The 23,351-nt window shown below is 43.6% G+C and overlaps 1 protein-coding gene across 2 annotated transcripts in view; it reads right to left on the bottom strand.

Moving 5' to 3' along the window:
- Positions 1 to 23,351, bottom strand: part of xrcc4 (X-ray repair complementing defective repair in Chinese hamster cells 4) — a 61,854-nt gene that overhangs the window by 5,161 nt on the left and 33,342 nt on the right. The window contains exon 6 of one of the 2 annotated variants that reach the window (XM_056273093.1): positions 21,682 to 21,782. The exons of the other annotated variant lie outside the window; for it this stretch is intronic. Coding sequence (XP_056129068.1) covers positions 21,682 to 21,782 — 101 coding nt within the window. The remainder of the gene's footprint in view (positions 1 to 21,681; positions 21,783 to 23,351) is intronic. 2 annotated transcript variants of the gene reach the window in all.

The following is a 23,351-nucleotide window of genomic DNA, read 5'->3' as shown; positions in this document are numbered from 1 at the left end:
GACACCCTGGACAGGCCGCCAGGCCATCACACAGGGCCCACGCCCACACATACAAACATAGACACACACATTCATGCCTAGGGACAATTTAATATGGCCGATTCACCTGACCTACATGTCTTTGGACTGTGGGAGGAAACCGGAGCACCCGGAGGAAACCCACACAGACACAGGGAGAACATGCAAACTCCACACAGACGACGACCCGGGATGACCGCAAGGTTGGACTATCCCGGGGCTCGAACCCAAGACCTTTTTGCTGTGAGGCAAACGTGTGGAATATATACTTAAAAACAGAATACAAACCATTAGCATTATCAAATTGTAAATGACAACACACATATATTTGCCTATACTTACCTACTAGGGGATTTCCTACCAGGTGTTCTGAATTTCTTTTACCAAAGAAATTTGAGATGTTGGTTTTCCTCTTGGCCATTTTATGGCCTTTTTCAAGCAAACTTGAGATTGTTTTTTTTTTTTGGCAACGTTTTCACTCACTCACTGACCCAACTTTAGTTTCGATTTCCTTGTTTCCAATGTTTTGGAGCCTGTTTTTCCTTTTCACATCAGCAAATGCAAATCAAATAGGAACTTCTACCTCAATTTTATATTGTTTATTTCGAGTTTTATTTAGTTTATGAACTTTAAATAAACAATTACTATAGCCTATAACAAACATTACATATATATATATAAATCCAGTGAGTCAAGTAAATTCTTTATGAGACAGTACACGCCTGTTTCATGCTGGATTATTTTGCTTCCTTATTTGTTGAGCACTTTCCCTACCGTTGAGTGTTTCTTTTAATAATATACAATATACATATGCAATATACAATCATCAGCTGTCAAACTGACAGCTGATGATTGCTTATGGCATGAAACAGGCTTGTAGTGTCTCATAAAGAATTTACTTGAATCACTGGATTATTTTGCTCCTTATTTGTTGAGCACTTTTCCTATCGTTGAGTGTTTCTTTTAACAAAATTTTATATATATATATATTTTTTTTTTTTTTACATGGACCTGGAGCTCCCAGAACGCAGGTTAGAAACCCAGCACAAATTAAGGCCTGCTTTTAATAATGCAATTCATTTAAAATGGGAAAGTTCCCTTGATGGCTATAATATTTAAAAATCAGAACTTTCTGTAAGATTCATTCATGTACATCAAGCGCTCTATGTAACAACTACATGCATTTGCTTTTACTGCACTTTCTTCCACATATTTATCAAAAAATGGTAACTGGGACTTCCGGTGGAGAGAGGAATGGAGTAGATGCATTTGTCACGCTCCTCCGTCACCTTACTAATTATAACTTGTTAAAACCCCAAACTTAATCTCATCTTTTATAGCAAAGACAGACGCCGTCTTCAACTCGCACCATGGCCAGCAAAGCCAAGCAGACTAAGAAAGAAGATACCAAAAAAAACGAACTGTCCACCCAAGCTAACCAGATTAGCAAACCTGTTCTGACTAGCCAGCTAGAGGAGCACAGCAAGTCTATATCATCATCCCTCTCAACCAAATTCAAGTCGCTGTTCGCATCTATCGAAACTAAATTAGATGCAGTACAGGCCAAAGTGACTGATTATGGCAAGCAAATTGCAAGTCTGGGGACCAATGCCAATTTAACTGAGGACCACATCCAGGCCCTCGAGGCATCATGCTCCACCCTAGCTGATGCATGTGCTCAAATCAAAGCCAAGAAAGCCAGTGCGGAGGAACGAAGCTAATGAAATGATATTAGGATTTGTCGGTCTACCAGAGTCTATTGAGAGTCCCTGGCTCACAGCTTACTTCTCTGAAGCCCTGGTACAGAATCAGCGACCAACTGCTACAGACTCCCCCGGACTGTGTCCATTGTACTGTATCTGCTAAGCTGTGACAAGGAGACAAACCCAGACCTGTGACTGTATGCTTCCATCGACATCAAATTAAGGAGTTGGTTGTTTGGGAAGCCCACAAATGAAGGAATGACCTGAAGTACTGTGATACATTGGTCAGCATCTACGAGGACTGTCCTGGAGCAGCGTGTAACTTACTGCGATGTCATGGCTAAGCTCTACAACCTGGGCCTGCAGCAAGCTCTTCTATACCACGCAAAGCTTTCAGAACACTGACAGAGAAGGCAACAAGAAGTGGTTCTCCTCGGTCGAGGAAGCCACCGCTTTTGTGAGATCATGGCCGCATTCAAAATACTGGTATTCTAACCTGTGCCCTGTGCTAGAGGTCTGCAAGCCACTGAGTCAATTCGGGCCGGGCTCGGCCTTTTTTTTTTTTTTTATATAGATCAGGCTCGGGTCAGACTCAGGCTCGTTTAACTTCCCACATGCAGAGCACACATAGGCCACTGTATAAAAGATTGTTATATTGATTACATTATAAACATTATACATACACTTGTACGCATGCATTACACATGACAGATGACAATGCTGTGTGTGTGTTTGTGTGTGTATCAGAGAAAAAGTGCATCAGAGAGAGTGCGCATCAGAGAGAGCTTTAAGTGATATTGGTGTTTTTATGCATTCTCAATAATCCAGGTAAGAAAATCTCAGAAAGTTGAATCAGTTCATCTGGACACGTTTATTGAGAGAGAAACGTTTCATCACCCATCTAAGTGACCTCTTCAGTCTCAACTGACTGCAGGTATCCCCACCCTTATAAACAATACAGTTGCATAACGACCAAAAACTATCGGTTTCATATGCATAAGGGCGGGGATACCTGCAGTTAGTTGAGACTGAAGATGTCACTTAGATGAGTGATGAAACGTTTCTCTCTCAATAAACGTTGTGTCCAGATGAACTGATCCAACTTTCTGTTATACTGGTCTCGGTCTCAGGTCAGGCTAGGGCTTGAACACCATGGGCCAGGGCCGGGCTAGGGCTGGAGTTTGAATGGGGAAGAAAGGTGATTTAAGTGACTTTGAACGTGGCATGGTTGTTGGTGCCAGACGGGCTGGTCTGAGTATTTCAGAAACTGCTGATCTACTGGGATTTTCACGCACAACCATCTCTAGGGTTTACAGAGAATGGTCCGAAAAAGAGAAAATATCCAGTGAGCGGCAGTTCTGTGGGCGAAAATGCCTTGTTGATGCCAGAGGTCAGAGGAGAATGGCCAGACTGGTTCGAGCTGACAGAAAGGCAACAGTAACTCAAATAACCACTCATTACAACCGAGGTATGCAGAAGAGCATCTCTGAACGCACAACACGTCGAACCTTGAGGCAGATGGGCTACAGCAGCAGAAGACCGCACTGGGTGCCACTCCTGTCAGCTAAGAACAGGAAACTGAGGCTACAATTCGCACAGGCTCACCAAAATTGGACAATAGAAGATTGGAAAAACGTTGCCTGGTCTGATGAGTCTCGATTTCTGCTGCGACATTCGGATGGTAGGGTCAGAATTTGCCGTCAACAACATGAAAGCATGGATCCATCCTGCCTTGTATCAACAGTTCAGGCTGGTGGTGGTGGTGTAATGGTGTGGGGGATATTTTCTTGGCACACTTTGGGCCCCTTAGTACCAGTTGAGCATCGTGTCAACGCCACAGCCTACCCGAGTATTGTTGCTGACCATGTCCATCCCTTTATGACCACAGTGTTCCCATCTTCTGATGGCTACTTCCAGCAGGATAACGCGCCATGTCATAAAGCTCGAATCATCTCAGACTGGTTTCTTGAACATGACAATGAGTTCACTGTACTCAAATGGCCTCCACAGTCCAGATCTCAATCCAATAGAGCACCTTTGGGATGTGGTGGACCGGGAGATTCGCATCATGGATGTGCAGCCGACAAATCTGCAGCAACTGCGTGATGCTATCATGTCAATATGGACCAAACTCTCTGAGGAATGTTTCCAGTACCTTGTTGAATCTATGCCACGAAGGATTAAGGCAGTTCTGAAGGCAAAAGGGGGTCCAACCCGGTACTAGCAAGGTGTACCTAATAAAGTGGCCAGTGAGTGTATATATATATATATATATATATATATATATATATATATATATATATATATATATATATATATATATATATATATATATATACTGCCCCCTTTTAGTTTTGTAAGACAGCAAACACTTCACTGGTGTTTTCATAATTCTTATGTGGGTTGTGTTTATGTGGACTCGACACACAACTCAAGCAGCTTAATGGCTGTTTCTGATGTATGACTTTTTCAAGGTGAGCTGTTACACGAGATTTCACCATTATGTAGTGGGGGGTCTTAGTACCTCTTGTGGGAATGATGTTGTCACTCCCAACTTCAACTTCTCCTACAATTGTCTTACAGGCGATGGGACATCTTTAAAAACTGCCTTACTTGCACAAGGTCTTATGTAAACTTGGTCACTTCCCTTCTGGTGAACAATAGGAAAATGTATGAGATTATGTCTTGTTATATTTATTTGCATTAGGTGTGTTTAAGTTTCTTTTTCTGTCTTTTAGTTTATATTATATATTAATATTTAACATACTCTAGAAGGGGAGGCACCCCCCCTTTTTTGTATTGATTTGAATTCATGAAGGGAAGTTGTAAATTGTTTAAAGAAAGAATGTTTATAGTGTAATGCCAGTGCTCTTAACTAAACAGTTTTGTTATCAGGCCTAGTAGTTACTGAGGCGGTTTCAGCTCTTTCCTTCTTTTTGTAATTACTGTCGGTACTTTCAGAAGGTTACATTATGACTAATGGAAATTCCAACCGAAATGGGTTAGTGAGCATAGAAAAAAGAGGAAGCTTTATAAGGGTTTTGGATTTATTAACAGGGTTGGGTTTTTATTTTTTTTCTCTCTCTCTCTTTTTTTTCCTCTGGCTATATTGTTATGTTATGATCCCACCCCCCAGGTGCCATCAGAACACATGTTTCTTCCACGGCGTAGTGTAAGCAACCTCAAGGGCTGCAGGTTTGTCTCATGGAATATTAGGGGAGTCAATAGAGCCATCAAAAGGAGTAAAATGATAGCACGCACCTCGCTCAAAGGGGATATTTTCTTCCTCCAGGAAACCCATCTCAGACCCTCTCATATCTCATGTATTAAGAGACCCTGAATGAGTCACATATTTCACTTGAAGTTTTCTGAAAGGTCGAGAGGGGCAGCCGTTGTAATCGGCAAAAATTTAACATTTGAACCTTCAAAATCTACTGAGGATCCCGATGGTTGCTTTGTTGCTGTCTTGGGCAGGTTGTTCAATATCCCTGTGATTGTAGCATGTATTCATGCCCTCACTTGGGATGATGACAGATTTATTACTTTTTTTCCCACTCTTCCTGACATTGACAGTCATTACCTGATTTTAGGTGGTGATTTCAATCTTATTCTAGACTCTGATTTTGATACATCTTCCTCTAGATCTTTCACTTTGTCTAACTCTGCCACAATACTGAAAACTTTTATGGACCAGCTCAGTGTAAGTGACCCTTGGAGATCCACCCATCTGTCTATAAAAGCTTTCTCCTTTTTCTCCCACATACATCATTTGTATTCAAGAATAGATTCCTTTCTTATTGAAAATAGACTTTTACATTGGACTAATTCCAGTATGTACCATTGCATAGTGATCTCAGATCATGCCCCCACGTCAGTTGACATACGTTTCCCTAATCACAGGTCTTCATCCTGACAGTGCAGGCTTTCTCCCTATTATTAACCAATACGCAATTTAAAAAATTATTTTCTGATGAAATCTCTCACTTTCTCCGGATGAACGATACTCCCAACATTGTGAGAGGCATCCTGTGGGAGGCGTGGAAGGCTTACCTGTGGTGACAAGCTATTTCTTTTGTTTCCCGCTGATGGGGATATAGGATCAGCTCCAGAGGGTTGATATCCAATATACCACTACCCCCAACCCTACAGCCAACACCTAAAACTTCAAGCTGAGATTGAGCTCTTGTCAACAGTTAAGACTGAAAGACAGTTGTTACAATCAAAGAAACTATACTTTGAAATGGGAGAAAAGGCAGGTAAACTTCTCGCTCACCGGGTCAGAAGAGCAGCAATCTCAAGACTGATCCCTAGGATAAAATCGTCACTTGGGACCACTGTCTCTGACCCAAAAGTTATGAATGACATTTTCTTAAACTTTTACTCTGATCTTTATTTCTCAGAGTACCTACCTGAGGTCTGGAGTGGCCATAACCCTCTGGAGCTGATCATATTCCCATAAAATCAGCAACAACCTCACTAACAGTTTAGGAGCCACGATTTCAAACTTCAAGGTACAAGAGGCAGTCAGACTGCTACAAAAAAGTAAATCCCCCAGCCTGGATGGATATATAGTAGAATTTTATAAAGCATATTCTAATTTAATTTCCTCTCTTCTAGCAAACGTTTACAATGAATCCTTCTTCAAGGGCCAATTACCTCGGACTTTATCCTAAGCCGCCATCTATCTCTTGTTAAAAAAAAAGATAAAAGACCCCCTTGAATGTAACAATTATAAGCCCATATCTCTCTTAAATGTCAACCAAAAGATCCTAGCTAGGGTTTTAGTTTCATGTTTACAACAGGCCCTACCAACTCTGATTTCAACAGACCAAAATTGTTTCATGGTTGGAAGGAGCTCCACTTATAAAACTAGAAGGTTCCGCAATATAATCAGCTCCCCCAGTCCTGACAATCCTGAGGCTGAAAAAACATTAATCAGGGTTGAGTGGAAATACCTTTACTATGTCATGGAAAAATGTGGCTTTAGTTCTGATTTTATTGCTTGGGTTAGGTTGCTCTACTAATCTCCTCTTGCTTGTGTTCTCACCAATGGCATGAGGTTTCACCCCTTTTCTCTCCGCTGTGGCAGCAGATAGAGATGCCCTCTCTCCCCCTATTTGCTATGGCCATGGAACCCTTAGCCATTTGGATTCGAGAAGAGGGGAGATTTGAGGGCATCATCAAGATTGGTATCACTCACAAGCTGTCCTTATATACAGATGATCTACTGTTATATGCCTCCAATCCAGTTTCATCCCTCCCAGTTGTCAAATTTTTTTAATTCCATTCGGCAAATACTCTGGACATAGGTTAAATTTCTATAAAAGGGAATTCCTCCCCATCAACGCTCTATCTAAAAAAATACCACGGTCTCTCTTTCTATTCAGAGTTGTCTTTGAAAGTTTTGAATAATTGGCGGTGTTTATTACAACTTTGTTTGATGATCGCTTTTCTAAAAATGTTCACCCTCTTTTTGAGAAATATAAACTTGACGGTCCTCTTTACTCTTGCCCCTAATTGGCTGTGTTAACCTTATAACGACAGTGATTCTTCCAAAAATTCTGTACTTATTCCAATACATTTCAATTTTTATTAGAAAATCTTTTTAGGTCAGCTAGATCAGATGGTGTCATCATTTCAATGCGCCGAAAAACCTCCACACATTAAGAAAACCATTCTACAACTCCCCAGAAAGTCGGGTGGTCTGACATTACCCAAATTTATTCAGTATTACTGGGCGTGCAACATTGACAAATTATGTTATTGGACCGATAGCAGGGTCAAGATATGTATTTCATGGGCCCAAATGGAACTACTGTCTTCAAAGCCCTCCCTCCAGTCTGTGATTACTGTACAACTTCCCTTTAAAATGCACAATATTTCCCAAAACCCAGTTGTTACCAATTCAATTAAGATCTGGATACAATTCAATAAACATTTCGGGCTGGACAAACCCTCTACTTTAGCCCCAGTTTTTAAAAATAATTTATTCTCGCCCTCTTACTACAACCCCACTTTTCATATTTGGCGTTAAAATCGCTTACTTAATATAAAAGATTCCTTTAAAGAAGGAATCTTTACTGATTTCACAGAGCTATCAACTAGATTTGACCTGCCTAAATCCCACTTTTTTTGTTTCCTTTAAATTAGACATTTCATTAAATCCAAATACCCAATTTCAATAATCACCCTCCTGGGTCCCTGATTGTTTCTCCTCTTGCTTTGGATCCTGTCCAAAAATGCTCTACCTCCATTATTTATAACTCCATTGACTCCCTTCACTCTGATCCAACATCCCATCTGAAGCAGATTTGAGAGCAGGAACCAGTGGGACCATATCCTTGGATCTAGTCCACTCATCTTCTGTGTGTGCTAGGCATGGTTGATTGCAGTATAAAGTTCTTTTCAGAGTACATTATACAAATGCCTGATTGGCAAAAATCTATTCAGATACCAGTGATATTTGCAATAGGTGCAAACAGTCTCCTGGTACCCGTACTCACATGTTCTGGTCCTGTCCAAATTTAACAAATTTCTGGTGTCAAATATTTAACACACTTGGGAGAGTTTCTGGTATGAACCTTAACCTTGAACCTCTCACTGCCCTATTTGGAGCCCCATCACCTGTGGCACCCAATTTCCCACTGATTAGATGACGTGTTCTTGCCTTTACAACTCTATTAGCTAGACACCTCATTTTATTTAAACAGAAACACTCTCTTCCCCCCTAATATGATAGTTGGCTCAAAGAGATCCTAAATCACATCACACTTGAAAAGATTAGATTTTCACTTAGACTCCAGTAAATCCTTTGACAAGACTTGGAAGTCTTTTATTGAGTATCTGAATAAGGCTGCCATCAATCTGAATGACAACTAGATGCCGTACCCCCCACACAGTTTTTTTTCCTTCACTAGTGCATAATGAATGTGCTTACTTCCCTCTTGCTTAATATTTGTATTTCCATAGCCAGTGGCAGGGATTTGGGAATTGGGGTTGAAGGGGTTATGGGTATGTGATTCATCATCAAGATGCCGCTACAGACAGTAGCCTCGGTTTTGTGCTCTCTTGTACTTTTTCTGTTTTTGTTAATTTGTTTAATTTCTAGCACACACTCATTTATTACATACAGCAGGGAAGAAATTTTAAGCATCCAACTGTCCACTGGACAAACAGAACAGACGTTTTTACCGACTTTAATTAAACGTTTTAATTAAAGTTTTGCTGAGGTCTTGATTGGTACAGCCCAGTGCAGACTACGGTGAAAAGACACCAAATGGGTAAGCAAGCTGGAGCACTTGTTACACTGCAACAGCAGGAATTTAGAACCGCGCTCCCATCAAGCTATCTGGCGAATGTCCGCTCTCTGGCCAACAAGATTGACAAACCCCCACTCATAAAAGGAAAAGACTCGGACTCTTCCAGATCTGCCGCTCTGTGCCTCACTGAAACCTAGCTTAGTGAGCATACAATGGACAGTACACTTCATCTGCCACAGTTCCAACTCCTCCAGGTGGACCGCAAAACGGAGCTATTGGGGAAAAAACAGGGTTGTGGCATATACTTCTACATAACAAAGGTTGGTGTACGGATATCACAGTGTTGAAGAAATCATGCAGACCTCACTTAGAGACCTTTTTCATTGACTGTAAACCATTCTATTCACTGTGGGAATTTTCATCATTTATTCTGGTCGGTGTCTATATCCCACCCCAGGCCTGTGTTAAAGAGGCGTTAAAACACCTGGCTGATCAAATTACAAACATGAAGCGCAACTATCCAGACTCCCTACTCATTAACCTTGGGGATTTTAACGGAGCAAACGTCACCATGAACTGCCAAAATACAGACAGCATGTTAAATGTCCCACCAGGGACAAAAACACACTGGATCATTGCTACAAAATATTAAATGATGCCTATCTCTCTCTCCCCCGTACAACCCTGGGCCTCTCTGATCACTGTATGATTAATCTTATCCCAACCTACAAGGCAGAAACTAAAACCTGCAAAGCCTGTGGTTAAAACTGTGAAGGAATGGACCAATGAGTCAAAACTGGAGCTCCAGGCTTGCTTCGACTGCACTGACTGGAGTGTTTTTGAGGCTGCATCTACAGACCAGGATGAACTTACTGACACTGTAACATCTTACATTAGCTTTTGTGAGGACATGTGTGTGCCCACCACAACTTTCTGTACTTTTAACAGCAATAAGCCCGCCTTGGTTCATAGCAATTTCAGGCAGCTTCATCAGGCCAAAGAGGAAGCCTACACAGGTGGAGATAGGATCCAGTACAACCAAGCCAGAAACACACTCACAAAGGAGATCAGAGTGGCAAAAAGGTGCTACTCTGAAAAGTTGAAAAACAGGTTTTCTGCCAACGACCCAACATCAGTCTGGAGAGGTTTGAAAGACATTACCATCCCCCCACACTGCAAGGAACCATCAACTGGCTGACGATCTAAATGGGTTTTACTGCAGGTTTGAAAAGCAAACTTTCACACCCCTCACCCTCTCTGGCCACAACACAAAACCAACAGCACTTCCTGCCAGCCATTCTCCCCTCCCCACCGAACCCCCGCCCACACTCAGGATCTGTGTTGAGGATGTGCGCCAGCTCTTCCAGAGACAGAAGACCAGGAAGGCACCGGGCCTGGATGACATTTCACCCTCCTGTCTGAAAGTCTGTGTTGACCAGCTGGCTCCAAGTTTTAACACTAATCTTCAACAGATCACTGGAGCTATGTAAAGTCCCCTCCTGCTTCAAGAGCTCCACTATCATCCCGGTCCCCAAGAAACCCCATATTACAGGAATAAATGACTACAGGCCCATTGCCCTAACATCTGTGGTCATGAAATCCTTCGAGAGACTGGTGTTGGCCCACCCAAAGGAAATCACAGGCCCCCTGCTTAATCCACTGCAGTTTGCCTAACAAGCAAACAGGTCAATGAAGGATGCGGTCAACATGGGATTGCACTACATCTTCCAACACCTCGGGACATACGCAAAGGTCCTCTTTGTGGACTTCAGCTCTGCATTCAACACCATCATCCCAGATATCCTCCACTCCAAATTCATGTGGCACACTGTACCAGCCCCTATCTGCCAGTGGATTAAAAAATTTCTGACAGACAGGAGGCAGCTGGTGAGTTTGGGGGAAGTCACATCCAGCACCCAGACAATCAGCACTGGTGCCCTCCAGGGATGTGTGCTCTCTCCTCTACTCTTCTTCCTCTACAAAAATGACTGTACCTTAGATGACCCATCCATTAAACTCCTTAAGTTTGCAGATGACACGACCATCATTGGCCTTATCCGGGTTGGTGACGAGTCTGCATATACAGTGCTGCTTGAAAGTTTGTGAACCCTCCAGACATGGTCACTGTTTTTGTAAAAAACATTAAAATAAGCTTATTACACATACATCCAAATCCCAATTTGTAAAGCACACCTTCCAAATAATGGACACACACACAAAAAGTGATATATTTTCATTATTTAATTCAACAAAGGTGGTTTATTTCACAAAAACTGAAAATTTAACATGTGCAAAAGTATGTGAACCCTTGTATTAGTAGCTTGTGGCTCCTCCTTTTGCAGCCATTACTTCAACCAAACGTCTTCTGTAACCACTAACCAGTCTCTCGCATCTGCTTATGGGGCTTTTTGCCCACTCCTCCTTGCAGAACTCAGCCAGTTGAGAGAGGTTGGAGGGACATCTGGTATGTACCAACTTCTTCAGGTCTCGCCACAACATTTCAATTGGATTAAGATCCGGACTTTGACTGGGCCAATCCAGAGTACGAATCCTCTTTCTCTGAAGCCATTCCTTTGTAGTTTTGCTGGATTGCTTTGGGTCATTGTCTTGTTGCATAATCCATTTTCGTTCCAGCTTCAACTCCCTGACTGATGGCAGGAGATTCTGGTCAAGAATTTGTTGATATGCCGGAGAATTCATGGTTCCTTGGATAGTATGGAGTCGTCCAGGTCCAGAAGCAGAAAAGCAGACCCAGACCTTCACATTTCCACCACCATGCTTCACTGTTGGGAGGAGCTTCTTTTCTTCATATGCAGTGTTGGCTTTTCTCCAAACATGTTGGTTTTGATTGTGACCAAATAATTCTATTTTGGACTCGTCTGTCCAGAGAATGGACTTCCAGAAGGCCTCTGGTTTGTCCAAGTGCTCTCTGGCAAAGTTGAAACGGGCAGCTTTCTTCTTTTTTGAGAGCAGAGGCTTCCTTCTAGCAACGCTCCCATGAATGTCATGGCTATTCAATTTTCGTCTGATTGTAGACGCATGCACATTTGTCCCAGATGCTACCAGAGAGGTCTGCAACTCTCTAGAGGTGATGTGTGGGTTGGCCTTTACCTGATTTATTATTTTTCTGGTGCTTCTGGGTGATAGTTTTGATGGGCGTCCACTTCTAGGCAGAGTTGCTGTCATGTTGACGGCCGTCCATTTGTAAATTATTTGTCTTACAGTGGATGGATGGAGCTGGAATCTTTTAGAGATGGTCTTATATCCCTCCCCAGACTGATGGGCTATCACTACCCTCTTCTTCATGTCCTCGGATATCTCCTTTGCTCTCGGCATTGTTGATTTGTATGGGACCACAGTGGTTTGGTTGGTTTCCTCTCTCTTTTAATTAGTGCAGGCCAAACCCTTTCCCAAGGATGTCTCGTTTCATTGGTCTGCTTAAATGATTAATCAAGCACCCAAATGTGTTTCACCCGAGTCTGTTACCTGCTTGACTTAACCAATGCAGCTGGGGGTTCACTTACTTTTGCACATACACTAATTCCATGTTTCATGTAGTTTTTGGGCTACTTAAACAAGTCCCACTAAACAAGTACATGCAACTGATAAACATATATCTGACATTTCATACATAAAAACTGGTGATGATAAAATAAGAAAATCATGGTAAAACAACAGAAACATCTACATTGCTCAAGGGGTTCACATACTTTCAAGCAGCACTGTAGATGGGAGTTGGATCAGCTGGCCCTCTGGTGCGCCCATAACAACCTGGAGCTGAACATGCTCAAAACAGTGGAAATGACAGTGGGCTTCAGGAGGAACCCCCCAACACTGCCCCCCCTCACCATAGTCAACAGCACGGGGTCTATGGTGAAAACATACGTATTTCTGGGTTCCACAATCTCCCAGGACCTAAGCTGGCATCCAACATAGACACAATCATCTAAAAGGCCCAGCGCAGAGGATGTACTTTCTCTGCCAGCTCAAGAAGGTCAACCTGTCTCAGGAACTGCTGATTCAGTTCTACACTGCAATAATCCAGTCTGTCCTCTACACATCCATCACATTGGTGCCAATCTGCCCTCCATTCAGGACTTATACACCTCCAGGGTCAAGAATCAGGCAGGCAACATCACTGCAGATCCATCACACCCTGGTCACAACCTGTTTCAACTTCTCCCCTCTGGTAGGCCGTATAGAGCACTGTACCCCAAAACAACCAGACATAAAAAGACTTTCTTTCCACGGGCTGTCATTCAAATGAACACTTAACACTGTCAATAAATCCAATCATTTTTTATATACTGTACTGTACATTGTACGTATCCGTATACTGGTACGCTCTGTCATGTCCATCTACCTCAGGCATGTATATGTAAGTAACCTGCTAACATCTATTTCAGCACCTCTGATATATTCCCTGCTCAACTGCATTTTATCACCTCTTATTTTGTCTGTATATAGTCAATCCTTGTGTATATATTTGAAGATTGTCATGTTGTTGTGTTGTTATTCTATGTTAAGTACATAGAAAGCCATGGAACCGGAGTCAAATTTCATGTATGTGCAAACCTACATGGCCAATAAACATGATTCTGATTCTGAATGTTGGGTAGGAGTCGACAGCAGTGAGGGTTGGTTAGAATTTTTGTTAATGTTTATGTCTTGTTTGTAAAATCAGAGACCAGTTCATTCAGACATCTTAGCTATGTCACTTTGTCAACAACACTGTTGTAAAAATCAATAAAAAGATTGAAAAAAACAAAACAAAACAAACTGGTAATGGCCATCGAAAACTGGTAACTACGCTCCAATTGAGGTCTTGTCTTACTCCAAATCTTTATTACCAAAATCCAAATCCCTTATCCACAATTCAACACTGACCCCAATTCGCTGGCTAGCAAATTCTTTATCAGAGTCAGTTTTAGGGCATGCTACCTAAGATAACCCCTCGTCACCTTGGCCATCCCTACCCCTGATAGCCAGTGAGGTTTATCTTCAATAGAGATCTAACATTCCTCACAAACCAAATCACACTAAGATTGAGTTCCACATATCAACTTAAAAGGGTCAAAGAGAGACAGTCACAAAAAGACAAACAGACACAAGCCTTAAATATTGTCAAAGGCTTCTTCCAGTTCCAAAATTAAAGATTAAACACTTATGTTATACAAACAGAAATAGTCACTAGCTCCTGATCTGAACTGATAAGGTAGTGAATTAGTTAAAGGGGAGAAAATGAATGCCAGATAATCAACTGTACTCAAATAAATGGATGTACACCTGACACTGCAAAAGTCTGCTGGTGGGCTTGTTGGGTCCAAATCCAAACGTACAATTTATCTGACCGAGAAACAGGAAAACTTTTCATATTTTTTTTCTACTTAGCCTCTATTCGCTCTAGGCAATGACACCTCTCCGGCATTCATGGATTAGTCACACTGCCGCTCGCCTTTCTGCATAGCCGACACCTTTGTCATCATCCGTCTCTTTGTGTTTTATCTTCAAGTCACCCCTCTATGACAGATGTGCTTCCTGTATTGTCGCTATCAGATGCTAACCCAGGAGAGAAAAGGTCATAGAGTGAGAGATTCTCTTCTTCTTTTGTCTCCTCTTTTGCTCTGTCATTATTCTCTCTTATCAGGCCACAGCAATCTAAAAACACAGCCAGAGGCACAAGGGTCAACTGGGGTCAAGTATGTCAACAGCAAGGTATGTAGCCCAAATCATTACAGTACGTTCTCCTATGTAAATAAAAAGAAAAATCCGCACTTGCTTGGAAGCAACACACACACACACACACACACACACACACGTAAATTTCTTCCAATCTGGGTCAAATAATAGTTACATATATTTACAAATGCCAGAAGTTGGGGTTTGTTGCATGGGTCACACTGGAGGGAAAATATATATTACACATAACCTAAACCGTCTGAAAGTCAACTGTAAATACCAAACTACCACACAGCAATGTGCATGAGTAATACTACTGACACACAGACAAATACACAGGCAGATGAACTTTCTCAAGGCTTAAGACTTGAGCGTCACAAATCCATTAGTGAGATGGCAGTAAATTAATAGGTTGCTATGGTTACTCGACCAGGAGCACACACTGTAAACAAATGGGAATAACAATGCAATATACAACCACATACTGTAACAGCCATCAGCAAGGATATATGGCCTGTTTCCACCACAGCGCTCACAGCCAACAGTGAAACGCCCAGAGACTGGATTTGCTGGCAGGATAAGTGTTAACACTGCTAAGATGCACGACAACACACATACACACACACACACACACACACACACACACACACACACACCATGATACTGAGAACACACCCATCAGTTTTAAAGAGCAGCAAGCAAGAAGAAAATACGGGGAAAATTCAAAAAAAAATGTGGGAAATTTGTTCTGACATATCTTAACCTTGGCAAGAACATGTGTCACCCACATTTAAAAGTAAAGATGTGAGAAAATTGCGCTCGATGATATTTTCACTTACATGTGCTGAAAACGCAAGTACGCTATTAAAAAGCCTGTTTTGACAGAAAATCACGCACTCGGGCCAAGACGAGCACAATCTACATTTCTTATACGTCTTCACCAAAGCCAGGGTAGGAAAGAGCACAAGGAACAGGAGAGGAGTGGGTGTGTGTGGATGTGTGTGCGTGTGTGAGTATCTATGAACTGAAAGTGCTGAAAAAAATGGGTAAATAACAGAAAATAACAGACACGCTGGGGGGAGAGATACACAGAAAACCTTTATCAAAACCCCCTGGTGCTACTACAACACCCTTGTGTGTTTTGCAACTAAATTATCCTTTTAGGGGAGCTCGAGTTTGGGGGACTTGAGTTTGGCTTCAAACAAAAAGAGCTATTGAGAAAGGGGATCGTGTGGACACCCCGGTTGATTGCAGTAGTGTAGTAGAAGGGGGGATGATTCAGCAAGTGTGACATCACACCAGCGCTCCATGATGCAGGAAAGGGAAGACCACCTCAGGGCTGCCGTGCTGAAACAATCAGAGTGGGCTCCACTGGGTGGGTTTATGACTCACCGACGAGTGTTTCCCAGAAACCAGCTACCCTCGGGTATATTCTGCATTTGTGTGTCTCTCACAGTTTGGGTTCAAACCCCTTGCCTCCAAATCCATTACACTCTGTCAAGTTTACTGTACAGTTAAATCAGCCTGAGTGATATCACAAGTTCTGAGAGTCTCTCATGGATTCTGCATCACCAGGGAGTCCATAACATTTCCACGAATAGCTGGAATAGGCAAATATTCGCCATGTTTAGTAGTCCCTGATTACTGATGCATTATGGGGCAAAGGGTGGCACGGTGACCCAGTGGTTATTGCTGTCACCTCGCAGCAAGAAGGTCCTGGATTCGAACCCCAGGGTTGTCCAACCTTGGGGGTCGTCCCAGGTCCTTTCTGTGTGGAGTTTGCATGTTCTCCCTGTGTCTGCAGTGGGCTTTCGCCAGGTGCTCTGGTTTTCCCCACCATCAAAAAGACATGCATGTTAGGGTTAATACTCCTGTCTGTGCCCCTGACCGAGGCAATGGTAAGACGAACTGGAGTTGGTCCCTGGACGCTGCACGGCGGCTGCCCACTGCTCCTAGCTACAGAGGTAGGATGGGTTAAATGCAGAGAAAGAATTGCCCCATGGGGGATTAATAAAAGTAGTTAAAAAAAAAGTAATGGAATGGAATACCAGACGTGCATATTCTGTCACTAGATTTATAAACGCCAAAGCTAAACACAAGTGAGTTAGCCTACAGGAAGAGGGACGGCTCCATCCAAAACCCGTGTGATAAAGTCTGCTGTTGGACGACGGGTAGGAGGCTGGACTTCTGTTAGCGTCTCATCGAACTTTAAAGTAACCTTCAGTCTCCTTACACATCATCAGCTGTGAAGCGTTTACAATTTTTGGTTAAAACCACTTTCCCATTTTTAGCTGCATGCATGCTCGTGTTTAGCTTTCTTAGCAACCCATTATGGACATAGGCCCTTATTCATATTGGTGGTAAAATCCTCTATGCTGCAATAATCTGAATATATTCATTAAAATAGTATGGCAGGGGGCATCCAGGTGGTGTGGTGGTCTATTCCATTGCTTACTAACACCGAGATCGCCGGTTTGAATCCCCGCGTTACCTCCAGCTTGGTTGGGCGTCCCTACAGACACAGTCAATCTGTGGGTGAGAAGCCAGACGTGGGTATTTGTCCTGGTCGCTGCACTAAGCGCCTCTTCTGGTCGGTCAGGGCGCCTGTTCAGGGCGCAGGGGGAACTGGGGGGAATAAGGCGATCCTTCCATGAGCTACATCCCCCTGGTGAAACTCCTCACTGTCAGGTGAAAAGAAGCAGCTGGCGACTCCACATGTATCGGAGGAGGCATGTGGTAGTCTGCAGCCCTCCCCAGATCAGCAGAGGGGGTGGAGCAGCAACCGGGATAGCTTGGAAGAGTGGGGTAATTGGCCAAGTACAACTGGGAGAAAAAGGGGGGGGGGCGGGAATAATGCTGCTATAATCTGAGTATAGTCATTAACATAGTAACCCAGCCACTGAGGATGCACAAGCCAGTGCATCCTTAGCGCCGGTCCCAAGCCCGGACAAATGGGGAGGGTTGCGTCAGGAAGGGCATCCGGCGTAAAATCTTTGCCAAATCAAATATGCGGATCATAAATAAGACTTACATACCGGATCGGTTCAGGCCCGGGTTACCAACGAGCGCCACCGGTACTGTTAACCAGCAGGGTGTCGGTGGAAACTATGCTACTGTTGGGCAAAGGAGAAGGAGAGGGGGAAAGCATGTCCAGAGGCAGCTAGAGAGGAGGAAGGGTAGGCATGTGGAGGTGAGAGTTGGAACTTTGAATGTTGGCACTATGACTGGTAAAGGGAGAGAGCTGGCTGACATGATGGAAAGAAGAAAGGTAGGCATACTGTGTGTGCAAGAGACCAGGTGGAAGGGGAGTAAGGCCAGGAGTATCGGAGGTGGGTTCAAACTCTTTTACCATGGTGTGAATGGGAGGAGAAATGGGGTAGGGGTAATTTTGAAGGAAGAGTATGTCAATAGCGTGTTGGAGGTGAAGAGCGTGTCAGACAGAGTGATGAGTATGAAGCTGGAAATTGAAGGTTTATTGCTGAATGTTATCAGCGCATATGCCCCGCAAGTTGGGTGTGAGATGGATGAAAAAGAAGAATTCTGGAGTGAGTTGGATGACATGGTGGAGAGGGTACCCAAGGAGGAGAGAGTGGTGATTGGAGCGGACTTCAATGGACATGTTGGTGAAGGGAACAGAAGTGATGAGGAGGTGATGGGAAGGTATGGAGTCAAGAAAAGAAATGTGGAAGGACAGATGGTGGTCGATTTTGCGAAAAGGATGGAAATGGCTGTGGTGAATACATATTTCAAGAAGAGGGAGGAACACAGGGTGACGTACAAGAGTGGAGGAAAGTGCACACAGGTGGACTATATCTTATGTAGAAGGCACCATCTAAAAGGGATTGGAGACTGCAAGGTGGTGATAGGGGAGAACATAGCTAGGCAGCATAGGATGGTGGTCTGTAGGAGGACTTTGGAGACCAAGAAGAGGAAGCGAGTGAAGACACAGCCGAAGATCAAATGGTGGAAGTTGAAGAAGGAAGACTGTTGTGTGGAGTTCAGGCAGGAGTTAAGACAGGCACTGGGTGGTAGTGAAGAGTTGCCAGATGGCTGGACAACCACTGCAGAAATAGTGAGGGAGACAGCTAGGAAGGTACTTGGTGTGTCATCAGGACAGAGGAAGGAAGACAAGGAGACTTGGTGGTGGAATGAGGAAGTACAGCAAATTATACAGAGGAAAAGGTTGGCAAAGAAGAAGTGGGATAGTAAGAGAGATGAAGAAAGTAGACAGGAGTACAAGGAGATGCAGCGTAAAGCAAAGAGAGTGGTGGCAAAGGCAAAGGAAAAGGCGTATGGTGAGTTGTATGACAGGTTAGACACTAAGGAAGGAGAAAAGGACTTGTACCGATTGGCTAGACAGAGAGACCAAGCTGCAAAGGATGTGCAGCAAGTTAGGGCGATCAAGGATAGAGATGGAAATGTGCTGACAAGCGAGGAGAGTGTGCTAAGAAGGTGGAAGGAATACTTTGAGGGGCCGATGAATGAAGAAAATGAGAGAGAGAGAAGGTTGGATGATATAGGGATAGTGAATCAGGAAGTTCAGTGGATTAACAAGGAGGAAGTGAGGGCAGCTATGAAGAGGATGAAGAGTGGAAAGGCAGTTGGTCCTGATGACATACCTGTGGAGGCATGGAGATGTTTAGGAAAGATGGCAGTGGAGTTTTTAACTAGATTGTTTAACACAATCCTGGAAAGTGAGAGGATGCCTGAGGAGTGGTGAGAAGCATACTGGTACCGATTTTCAAGAACAAGGGCGATGTGCAGAACTGTAACAACTACAGAGGTATAAAGTTGATCAGCCACAGCATGAAGATTTGGGAAAGAGTAATAGAAGCTAGGTTAAGAGGAGAGGTGATGATCAGCGAGCAGCAGTATGGTTTCATGCCACGAAAGAGCACCACAGATGCGATGTTTGCTTTGAGAATGTTGATTGAGAAGTATAGAGAAGGCCAGAAAGAGTTGCATTGTGTCTTTGTAGATTTAGAGAAAGCTTATGACAGAGTGCCGAGAGAGGAGGTGTGGTATTGTATGAGGAAGTCAGGAGTTGCAGAGAAGTATGTAGGAGTGGTGCAGGATACGTATGAGGGAAGTGTGACAATGGTGAGGTGTGCGGTTGGAATGACAGATGGGTTCAAGGTGGAGGTCGGATTACATCAAGGATCGGCTCTGAGCCCTTTCTTGGTGATGGACAGGTTGACAGACAAGATCAGGCAGGAGTCTCCATGGACGATGATGTTCGCAGATGACATTGTGATCTGTAGCGAGAGTAGGGTGCAGGTTGAGGAGAGCCTGGAGAGGAGGAGGTATGCACTGGAGAGAAGAGGAATGAAAGTCAGTAGGAGCAAGACGGAATACCTATGCGTGAATGAGAGAGAGGACAGTGGAATGGTCAGGATGCAAGGAGTGGAGGTGACAAAGGCATTTGAGTTTAAATACTTGGGGTCAACCGTCCAAAGTAACGGGGAGTGCAGTAGAGAGGTGAAAAAGAGAGTGCAGGCAGGGTGGAGTGGGTGGAGAAGTGTGTCAGGAGTGATTTGCGACAGAAGGGTACCAGCAAGAGTTAAAGGGAAAGTTTACAAGATGGTTGTGAGACCAGCTATGTTAAAGGGTTTGGAGACAGTGGCACTGATGAAAAGACAGGAGGCGGAGCTGGAGGTGGCAGAGTTGAAGATGCTAAGATTTTCACTGGGAGTAACGAAGAAGGACAGGATTAGGAACGATTATATTAGAGGGACCGCTCAGGTTGGACGGTTTGGAGACAAAGCAAGAGAGGCAAGATTGAGATGGCTTGGACATGTGTGGAGGAGAGATGCTGAGTATATTGGGAGAAGGATGCTGAATATGGAGCTGCCAGGGAAGAGGAGAAGAGGAAGGCCAAAGAGGAGGTTTATGGATGTGGTGAGGCAAGACATGCAGGTGGCTGGTGTGACAGAGGAAGATGCAGAAGACAGGAAGAAATGGAAACAGATGATCCGCTGTGGCGACCCTTAACGGGAGCAGCCGAAAGTAGTAGTAGTAGTCATTAACATAGTAGTACGGCAGTGGTTACCACTAAGGAGAGATCGAACCATGGTGTCAGCAGTGACCCTGGTGAAAGCTGTTTCAAATCAATGTGTAAATGATGAGTTACGTATTTAATAACCTGCGAACATGCCAGTAAGTTTCATGAATATAAGCAGATGACTCTTTGACGCATAACTAGTCATTGTTCCGTTGACGTAGAAGTAGACATCCTAATCATATCCTCTCATATTCCTCCCTCTCTGTATTAAGTAGAAGTGCCAAGTCATATTGTGTGCTGTGTGATGCACTGGGTTAGACTGGGCCTTATGTTTGGAGGAAAGCCCTTGTTTGTTATTCGATACTGAGAAACGAAGGGAAAAATGCATGATAAATGTTGCAGGTTTAAATAAAAAAGCACTTCAAGCCCACATAGTGAAATAATCATTATCAGTCAGGACTCATCACATTCTCTTACATACTCACTGACTCACTTACACACTCATGACCGCCCCCCCCAACACCCCCACCCCCTGCAACCCCCCCAACTCTACACCCAACTCCCTCAACCCCCCCAGCCCTACACCCAACCCTACACCCAACTCCCTCAAACACCCAACCAATCCCCAACCCTATACCCAACCCCCCGACCCCGTCAAACAACCCCCCAGAACCCCAGGCTCTTCTTTAGTCGAGCGGCAGTAGGAAAACAAAAGTCCATGTTTGATATTTGTCCTGAATATTGTTCTTCCGACTTGAACTTTGATTCATTGGCATTTTCTTTTGTATTACTGGTAACATAAGTTGTACGCTTTCTGATACAACTTAATTTGGAAGCAAGAGGCCTTTCAGCCAACAATAATATTTCATTTAGAATGGTGCTTGATTTTTTTATTTTTTCTTCTGATATGTATGTCCAACTTATGTTTCACATTTAATGACTGGAGTTCTGGTATACACACGTTGGTGCACGGGCACACAGGCGCACACACACACACACATGCACAAACACACACACACACCTGTTTTGAGGATAGTCGGGGCCTGAGAAGGGGTGATGCTCTCAATTGCCTCTTGTTCCTTTCTGTTGTGAGCGCCATCTTCATCTTTTGTGGTGTCATTACTAATGAAGCAAATCGCAGGAGAGGAGGAGAAAGAGAGATGAAATCAAGCTAATAGCGCACATAGTAAAGAGAATACCTAGGTTGAAAATGTTGGCAAAACCTCTCGGTAATCATCTTTCAGCATTTTATGTTATTGACCACAAGGGCCAGGGACACAGCCAGACACATGCCACTGAACGATGGCTGTGAGTAAAATCTTCCACTCATACACACATGTGGACTGCGATGACGGGAGACATAAAACAGGCTTGTAAAAGAAAGAAATTAGCCACTGTCTGTACTATGCCAGGGGTGTGGCTGACACAAACACACACACACACACACACACACACACACACACACACACACACACACACAACTCTGTGTTGGCTCATAGGGAACAACACGGAGCACTTTGAAACTAACAAAGCAAAATGGACTGAAATCCAAGTGATTCCAGAATTAATATATTTTATTTTAATTGAGAAATTATGATGAAACAGATGTTTTAATATCGGCCAATAGCCTGTTGAGGAGGAAATTGTGTGCAGAAGGGGGGAAAAAGTTGAATAAAATGAAGAAGCAATTACGAAAAATGCTTCCAAAGTAAGGCATGCCCAGGAACAATTGCAAAATCTAGGGTTGTATAAGGTTAGAAGACGCCGATGTGCAGTTGATATTAGACCCCTGAACATGAATTCTTTATGGTGAAAGGCCCTTGATGCTGTTGTTACACAGCAAAAACTACTAGCCAGCATTACACTGGACTCAGCATAATCCTTGTTCCGGATCATAATTCCATATGAAAACAAAGTGTGACTTTTTATCCTGTTTCACAATCTCACTAAGCGAGGATGGTGAGGATGGTGATAACCCCACCATCAAAAAAAAAAAAAAAAAAAGACATGCATGGCGTCCGGGTAATGTAGCGCTCTATTCCGTTGCCTACCAGCATGGGCATCGCCGGTTCGAATCCCTATGTTACATCCAGCTTGGTCAGGCGTCTACAGACACAATTGGCTGTGTCTGCAGTTGGGAAGCCGGATGTGGGTATGTGTCCTGGTTGCTGAATTAGCACCTCCTCTGGTTGGTCGGGGCGCCTGTTCAGGGGGGATGAGGAACTTGGGGGAATAGTGTGATCCTCCCACGTGCTACATCCCCTGGTGAAACTCCTCACTGTCAGGTAAAAAAGAAGCGGCTGGCAACTCCACATGTGTTGGAGGAGGCATGTAGTAGTCTGCAGCCCTCCCTGGATCGGCAGAGAGGGTGGAGCAGCAGCCGGGACGGCATGTGTGGGTTTTCTCCAGGTGCTCCGGTTTCCCCCACCATCAAAAAAGACATGGACGTTAGGGTTAATACTCCTGTCTGTGCCCCTGACCGAGGCATGGCAAAACGAACTGGAGTTGGTCCCCGGGTGCTGCACGGTGGCTGCCCACTGCTCCTAGCCAAATAGCTAGGATGGGTTAAATTCAGAGCACAACTTCCCCACAGGGGTTAATAAAGTATATCAAAATCAAAAATGAATGAAGACTAATGGAAAAAAAGAGACATTTTGAAAACAAAAAGGAAAAAGAAATCAGATATGAAAC

Source organism: Lampris incognitus, chromosome 1, assembly GCF_029633865.1.
Source record: "Lampris incognitus isolate fLamInc1 chromosome 1, fLamInc1.hap2, whole genome shotgun sequence".
In the NCBI taxonomy this organism is placed as follows: Eukaryota; Metazoa; Chordata; class Actinopteri; order Lampriformes; family Lampridae; genus Lampris; species Lampris incognitus.
Note: the sequence above shows the minus strand (reverse complement) of the source record. Positions and strands in the feature narration are given on the sequence as shown.